Here is an 8,538-nt window from a genome sequence, read left to right on the forward strand (position 1 = left end):
CTTGTTGTGTCTTGGTCTTGCAGGGCATGTGGAATGCAAGGCCATCCACTGTTCCAAGCCCCCTGAAATGACCCAGCATAACAGGCTGAGCTGAGAGCCAAGTGGCAGCCTCCTGGATTTCCGTGAGAAACACCAGTCAAGAGGAGTCTGCTGCAGTGCTCTGCCCCCCCTTTCCCCTCCCACTGAAACAACCTGATTGGTCCTTAATTCCCTCCTGATTGAAAGAACACCCCTCGTTAACCCTTTCGCAACCTCACCCTCTCCAAAAAACCCGAAGTAGCACTTCTCCCCAATTCCCTCCACTCACCGGCCTCCCCTGTACTGCCATCTAGCCTTATTCAGTCCCTCGACCACCTTCTGCCAAACCCTCTCCCCCACTGGTTCCCAGTCCAAGAATCTGGCAGATAAATGGTTAATAAGGGAGATGGGTTAGAGAGAGCCTAGAGAGTTTCTGGCAGGAGGGAGATGGGGCAGGTTTCGCTCTCAGTCCAAGCAGCTGACTTCCTGCCACGGTTCCTCTCTCCACACTAACTTCCTATCTCCCCCCGCCCTCCCACCCATCCTTCCCCCAAAACTCCCAGCAAGTGGCCAGTTTTATGTTGTTTTAGCATCGGTTGGGGGGGAGATTAATAATGATTTTTGATAGATGTAGCCCTACACAGAGCAGAGATACATGTAACATTGATGCAAACACCATATAAGTAGCATGCATTTGAACTACTAGAGGATTGGGTCATGGATCAACATAGGTGTGTTCACATTAGTTCATACCTAACGAAGCATGTCATTACACACACATCCCCTCATTTGGGGCTGGATTGCAGGTCACATTCTTCCCAAATACCAAAACTTAAAACTGCAGCCTTTCCAAGAGTCTCTTTAAAAGGAAAAAAGAAAAAGCAACAACCTAAATTTATCTAACCCTGGTTCTCAATAACGGGAAGGGGAGTGGTCCAATTGTACCATTCGGAGACATGCCTAACCAGTAGACCAGAAGCAGGAAATGATGTGGGCTTCCTCCCTAGCATCTCAGGATGTCTCACTGATAAGAGGTGTCCAGACTAAACATACCCAGACTGAGCTCTGTTGCACTGGGCGTTACCTGCAATTGACTTCCACTTTAGCAACAAAAAAACCAACAAAACCCAAGGCGACAGGTCATGCAGATAAAATAAACTCTTTAATTTCTGGATAGAGCTTTGCTGAGCTGCAGGTATGTCCTCTCTTGCATTTTGCTCTGGATGAAATTTTTTTTTTCCATCTCCCATAATACCCCCAGTAGGGGGGTTTTCAGCTACATGTATCTAGCATGAGGGCTAACATTTGCAAAGGCACCTAAATGACTTAGGAGCCTAAGGCTAAAATTTTCAAAAGGGACTTAGGCATTTAAGAGGCTAAAAATTTTGAAGCAAGTCAGTTGGACTTACACACCTAAGTGTTTTAGAAAATTTTACACACTCTGTCCTTACGCCTTAATTTGTAGCTGCCAAAGTTGCACAGGAAGAGAGAGCAAGAGCATGTACGTGTGCATGTGTTTTCATAATTTGTTACTGATTTCAAAGAAAACACAGTTCTTTTGCCAGGTTTTAGTCTGAGAAATAGCATCAAACAAGCATGAGAAGACATAATAAACCCAGGGCTGGGCTTGTTGACAGGAGTTTAAAAGAGTTAGAGGCCAACTCCTAGTGAAAGGCAGGGCAAGCTGGGCTCTGAACTCCCTTATCCTAGGCCAGAGGGCCAAATTCAGAGTGGGTGTAAAGATCCTGTACCTGCTGATTACAGGTCTGGTTTTGGCCCTAGGAAGGCAAGGCATGAAATGCCATGCGGCTGCAGATGTTTTCTGTTACCTCTACCGCTGAGCTAAGTTACACTTTACAAGTTAGCACAGTTCTCATCCCCATCTACACCCCTGCATGCTGGGGTTTGCACTTGCCAGTTATGGAGTCAGACACTCAGACTATTGGGCCTGAGTCGGTGAGTAGCTGAGCTCTTCAGGGGGTTTGGGATTGCTGAGGATGGTCACAGGCTGATGCCCGATGCTGGACTATGGATAGAGGGTGTTGGTTCATCTTCCCACTGCAGCATAACTGGCAAGCCCCAGATTCGGCATACAACCCCCTCCCTGCCTGGAAGGTGCTAACCCTTCCTCTCTTGTGTAAGGATCCATGGGCTGTTTGGCCCAGTTTCTGTGTGGGAAGCCCATCAGTTTAGGGCCCAGCAGCCACTTACAAAATGAGCTTGATCAGCTGCCAGTTTAGCATTTACCTCAACACGCCAAGGCCAGAAGGGACCGCTGTGATCCTCTAGTCAGACCCCCGGTGTAGCCCAGGCCTTGGTCTTTCTCCAGAGTAATTCCTGTTTGAGCTAGAGCACATCTCTTAGAAAAAAGATCCAATTGTGATTTAAAATTTACCCAGAATCCACCACACCCCTGGATAAATTGTTCCAATGGTTAATTTACCCTCCACGTTAAAAACGTAGGCCTTATTTCCAGTCTGAATTTGTCAGAGTAGCTTAAAGAGCTACAGCCTGTGGCTGTGGGGGGGAAGGGGAAATTTCAGACGGTCACTTCTTTCCTCCTTCAGCCCCACACCTCAAACCCAGCTGCCCCTCTACATTACTAGCATTGTCTTCCCGTCCTCAACGTCCCTTCCATTTAACATAAAAGGTGTAAGGATTCTTGCTTGTGTGTAAGATGAGATCACAGTTGGCTGATTTGGGGGGCTGTGACCAGCTGGCCAATCAGAATGCATTTTTGGAGAATCATGCTAATAACCCATCTAAAATGCATGGAAATTAGTCACATTAGTTATTTAGCAGGCAGTTACACCCTTGCATGTTGCTACCTTAAAAGTCCATGGGCACAAGAACTGCACTGGGTGGGGCTTCAGTAAATGACCTGCTTGGTCTTTCCTATCTCTAACACTTCTGAGAGTCATACCATACCATTGGTCCACCATGTCTTGTAATAGTGAAGTGCTTCCAAGAAGGCAAACCGTTCCCATAATGCACACAGTGAACTGTACGGGGGCGGGGGGAAGGAATGACTAAATTCCTTCCTGATCCTCTTATCCCCTGCAGCAGGAGGGTACGTCACTCTTTTCAGAGCCTATATAAATTACTCGTGTTATTGGTCTGAAATGATCTAGTCCTTGTCTGAAGACACAATGGACCCAAACTACAATGGTGTGTTTTCCCCCCACCCATTTCCTTTGCTCTAGATTGAAGACCTACAGGTTAAGCTTCAGCATGCCGAGGCTGACAGGGAACAGCTCCGAGCTGACCTGCTGCATGAGAGGGAGGCTCGGGAACACTTGGAAAAAGTGGTCAAGGAACTTCAGGAACAACTGTGGCCTAAATCAAGCAATCATCCCAGCAGTGAGAACACAGCAAATGACATTGAGAACTAAACATCATCTAATCCATATACAGAATAACATATATGCACAGTAAAGGAGGATGTGTGTGGGGGGGTGTATGTGCATGTGTGAGTGGGTGTGTGTTGCTCTGCACACATCTATAAATATGGACTTTATTATTGGTTGGAGGGCAGATGTTACTCTTTACAACAGAAGCACTGACTTACACCTCTTTTTTTCAATCCATATAGCACAACGTCTTACTGTGCCTATACCACACAGAGTGTTTATAAACTAAATACTTTTGAGTCCACTGCAAATTTTCTACTGGCAAACTTCAAGCAAGCAGCATCGTCCAGCTCAGACCAGAGTATAAGGCAAGCCGCCATGGCAGTGCTTTGACGTTGTTCTTGTGCTTGCTGGAAGACTTTGGAATGTCAAACCAACACACAAAAAACCCACCCAACTTTTTGTTATAAGCTATTTAAAATGATGACATTATACAGACTTGGTATTAAAACAATTAACGAGATTTTTTTATAACGAACCTTTAAAAGCAAAACAAAAGAATTGAAAAAAAAAAAAAACACCCACCCTTGATGCACAATTTTTAAAGGACTTGTTACGGGCTTTGGGATTCTTATTGTAGAAGCCCTCTGGTGATGTTGCCATTTCATCAGCAATTTTCTACCCCTTAGGAAGCCATCACAGTTTTAACACTGTCATGGGGTTCTATGAGAATTTCAGAGTGCTTTTCAAAGTTGATTTTTTTTCTTAGGATGAACGATCCTCGTTTTCCTCTACTAAATCCAGGAAGAAAGGAGGATGGAGGGGAGTGCCTGTGTGGGGAGAGTGTATGCTAGAGAGAGATAAATCCAGCCTTATTGACTTCAGTGTTTGTAAATCACGCCATAATTTTTAAAGATATCTGTCATTAACTGAGGTGTTCAAAAGACTCACTTCATCCAAGAGCACTTCAGTTTTAGGAAAAGAATGGAAGAAGAAAGAAAGTGAATGAACTTACGTTGGTTGAAAGATAAGCAAAAAAGAGACAGTCATTCTGAAATCTTTACTTCAGTTTTCCAGAGAACTCATCTTTGTTACACAATCTTGTCATAAATTCAGTATTGATTTACCTACTCAGCATCGTCTGTCAGGATTACTGTGCCCGAGGACAGTGCAACACCAGATACTACAGAAAACTAAGAATGACACTTCTGCTGCTGTGAATAAGGCTACATCTTTTATTTTTTTTAAATAATAGAAATTACTTTAATTTTGGGATCCAAGCCGCAGCCCTGGAATAAAAATGCAGCATTACATCACTTTGTCTTTTTTATTATTATTTTTATTATTTTTTAAAGAACTGCACTTTGTCAAAATCTTCCTCTGCATTTTATTCCACAGTTGTAAAGTTTACAGGTTGATTATTCTAGGTTGAACCGTGCTTTAAAGACTTCAAAACATCCACCCGATTCTCCACAGCCTGGCACGTCATGTCATCATTCACACCCAGGCAAAGTGAATGCAGACCAGGGACCGAGCTACCAAATCAGGATTTTCCATATATGTATGCTAGTAGCAGTATTTTACACTCGCTTTGTGTAGTTGTACACATCGACAAAGTGGAAGGATGTGGAGATTTGGGCTCTCCCCATGTATTTATCATATATATACACATGTGCTTTACTGAACAAGGGAATTGTTTAATAAAAAAAACACATGCGTATCTCAATGTGCATCCAAGTTTAAAGGCATATGGTGAAAATTGGACCTGGGGCTGCTGATGTACCTTTCAGCATCTCGTAAAGGAAATGCTGACTTTTTTTTCAACTTAAAAAAAAGGAGGGTGGGGGGTAACCTGTGTATCATTATAAACAGAAGTTATTCTCTCAGTGAAGCACATTCCTAGTAATCTTTATTTTCTTTTTGGACATTTATGCAAACTGTGTAAGCTTGAAAATTATTTCCCAGTAGACAAAAAGCGGCTGCCAATCCTAAAATTATAGTATTTACTTACAGTGCATTAGAGAGAAATAAAAGATTTTTTTAATTTTTTTTAAACAAGAGCTGTTTGCTTGAATCCATTATAATAACCATTGTAACTCTGAGCATTAATGGGAAGTAAAATTCATATATGTTTTAGGTACAAAGAAAGAAGGTATATGAAAGGAATCAACTTATGGGGACAATGCAGAACTGTGGGGAGCAAATTGTTATACCAAGTAAATTACATGGAAATTAAAATTGTCTGTTTAAACAGGGGATTTTGCCCTTGTGTGTTTGGGATGGTGGAGATTGAATTAAGGTGCAAATCTCCTCTTCTAAAGTGCAATGCAAAAGGAACATTGTTTATGCAGGGGTATTTTTTTATGTGGGGCTGGGTTTTTGTTTTGTTTTTGTTTTTTTGCTTCTTTGTATTTTTTTCTGCAGTTATTAAAAAAAATCATATGCATGGAATTAAAATCTCTGCCATATGTATATTCATTAATGGGCATTATTACTGTCTTATGTAAAGGGTTTGTTATGCAATATGCATAAAACTGTTCTCAGCCTTATGATTTCCACATCTGTATTTTTCAGTTATTTCTTAAAGGGAAACTAAATAATTTAGCTTTAGCTGAGTGTTGCAGATTTTTAGAAGGTCTCTCATATGCTGTGCTCTATTGCCGTGTCAAGAAATTACACATAGAACAAACCTGTTATTTTTCACCATGCTGGCTTCTTTGAAGCAGAATGTTTGTATTGTTTCGTCTAACCTTTGAATGTCTCTTTCCTTATGACCTAACAAAAATTTGCAGCGTGTTGAAGCCTCCACCTGTCTCATCCAGGAAAAACAACCTTCTTACCTGCAGCACCTCATATATTTCATCCTTGTATTTATGCAGCATGTATATTTATTCACTGGCATAACTTCTCCTGTGTATATGAAGTCTTTTTCCTCAAAAATGAATGAACTCTGCATTTTTTTCAGGGAAGGAAAAATAAGATCGTAAATAGCTTTATCGAGAAACACCAAGGAAGAAAATTCTTCGTATTCAAACTGCATGCCATTAGGTTTTAAAAGTTTAGATTTTTCACATGATATGTTACAATAAATCTGTTGAGTGTAATCTCTTGACTGCTAGCTTTACTGTGTTTCAAATTAACATCGAGCACTAAGTAGGATTATTTTAAATTGGAGGAAACAACCTATTAGAAAATCACTTTAAATTAAGGTTTAAACCGATGCAGCGAAATAAAGTTAAGAAGCCCACCCCCAATAGTGCAAGAAGACTATGGGAACAAACTGTCTACACCAGCAACTCGTTAATAGGAGAGTTCTGTAATGTGGGGTTTGATTGTTTTTGTCTCTCCAAAATACATTTTGCAATGAGCAAATAGTAAAATTTTGGCATTGCTGAAGAGCATGTCTTTTTCTTTTTAACTCAGAACTTCTGTGCAGGAATTATAAATCAATGTATCGGGGAAAGGGGATATCGGGGCATTTTCAAGATCCCACAGCCACTTGATTCTAGAAAACATCTGTTGATAATGGTGGTAATACTTGTGAGAGAAACTTTTATGATGGTTGTTCGCAGTGAGGGAGTTCTGTGTGTAATTTCTGCGTATGCAACATTGCACTGAAGTAAATCCCTCAGAGATGGGATTGCTCTTACTTTGACCACGGCTGCATTCCATGCGCACCCAAGTCAGTAGGGTGCCTCGGAATTGTAAGATTGCATCTCCTCCCTTTGTATTTGCCATTTAGTTTCCTTTAAGAAGTTAAAAGGGAGAAGAGGTGTTTTATACAGGCTATTGACTCTCCCGATACTTAAAAATATATTACTTAGATAATTGTATATTCAGTTTAATTACTCACTGTTTCTATACTGAAAGAAGACTTAACGAAGGGAAAAAAAAAACCAACAGCAATAACATTCATATCTATGGAGCAGCTAACTAGTATACCTAATACTCTGCTTTTCAAACAGAACTAGCCAATGTAAAAAAATAAAGAAGTAAATTCAACATGTAAATACTTTTTTTTTTCTTTTTTTTTTTTTCATTTTACACTGTTGTATTATAAGTGTATATGGTGTTTACTTTTTCAAAACTCTTTCTTACCTGGTAGTTGTCTTGTTTTATGAGTTGTGTTTTTAACTAAGAAGAACTTTTGCTGTCTGTTAGGAAAAACGAAACAAAAAAAAAACTTTTGCAAGTTTTCAATGTGGGTTAACTTTTCGTCATTTGCATTTTATTTGTCCTTATTTTCATTGTAAAGTATTTTATTATTAAAAAAATAAAAGTTGATTCGTCCCCCTTCCCCCATCAGCTCATGTCTTTTAGAGGGAGGTTGTGTTTTTTTGAGGTGTTTTTTTGTTTTTTAAAATCAAACGAATTCACAGAAATGACTTTTTTTTTTTTTCTTTCAATTGAGGGGGAAAAAAAAATCTATACGTTTATAATAGCCAATAGCATTTCAGCACATTTTGTTATCCTGGTCTCTCCTATGCTGCTGCTAATGACAATATTATGACTTACTCTACTATTCTAGAACTATTTTTATGTAATTAATGTATGCTTTCTTGTTTATAAATGCCTGATTTAAAAAAAAAAGAAAAGAAAAAAGCTTGGCATATTTATCTACTTCGCTGTGTACCTTGATAGTCCTTTTACATCCCCTTTTCCACATCCCCTCCTCTGAAACAGATAATATTGTAAAATAAAGGACTTTATGAGATTATGTATGAAAATAGCTATGCTTATATACCACAGTGACTGAATGTACAGTGTATAGACGCATTACCTAAAATAAAATTGTTTGTCCAGAAAACAAGCATCGATAAGCTACGTTCTTTGAATCTCTCAGTACTGGCATGGTGGCCTAAATTCTCAAGAGTGGCTAGGCCCGGCTCCTCAGATGTATTTAGGCACCTACCTCCCATTGGAGCAACCTAGCTCGTTAGCTTAAAATTTCAGAAAGTGACCGAAAATCAGGCTCCTTTAACATGTTGTGACTTGGGCACCCAAAACCAGGAGTCATTCTTGATCATTCAGGCCTGTGGGTTTGTCCCTCTCTCTCACACGTCGGCACATCAGGAAATGTTCAGTAGCATTTCCCTCTCGCTTCTGTCAGGATAATAGTCACACCAGCCCATCTCTGCTCAAAAATGTGATCCTATTCACCACTCAAAAG

General features: G+C 40.2%; 1 protein-coding gene across 3 annotated transcripts in view; it reads left to right on the top strand.

The window, feature by feature from the left end:
- The window catches only part of SKI (SKI proto-oncogene), a 144,730-nt gene extending 136,552 nt beyond the window's left edge, over positions 1 to 8,178 (top strand). For 2 of the 3 annotated variants that reach the window (XM_007070173.4, XM_007070174.4), the window contains exon 7: positions 3,222 to 8,178. In XM_007070173.4, coding sequence (XP_007070235.2) covers positions 3,222 to 3,410 — 189 coding nt within the window. In that variant the 3' untranslated portion in view covers positions 3,411 to 8,178. Of the gene's footprint in view, positions 1 to 23 lie in introns of all 3 variants that reach the window. The other variant, XM_043531650.1, reaches the window with a different exon arrangement.
- Positions 8,179 to 8,538: the final 360 nt, after the last annotated feature.

Source organism: Chelonia mydas, chromosome 18 (genome assembly GCF_015237465.2).
Source record: "Chelonia mydas isolate rCheMyd1 chromosome 18, rCheMyd1.pri.v2, whole genome shotgun sequence".
Classification (NCBI taxonomy): Eukaryota; Metazoa; Chordata; order Testudines; family Cheloniidae; genus Chelonia; species Chelonia mydas.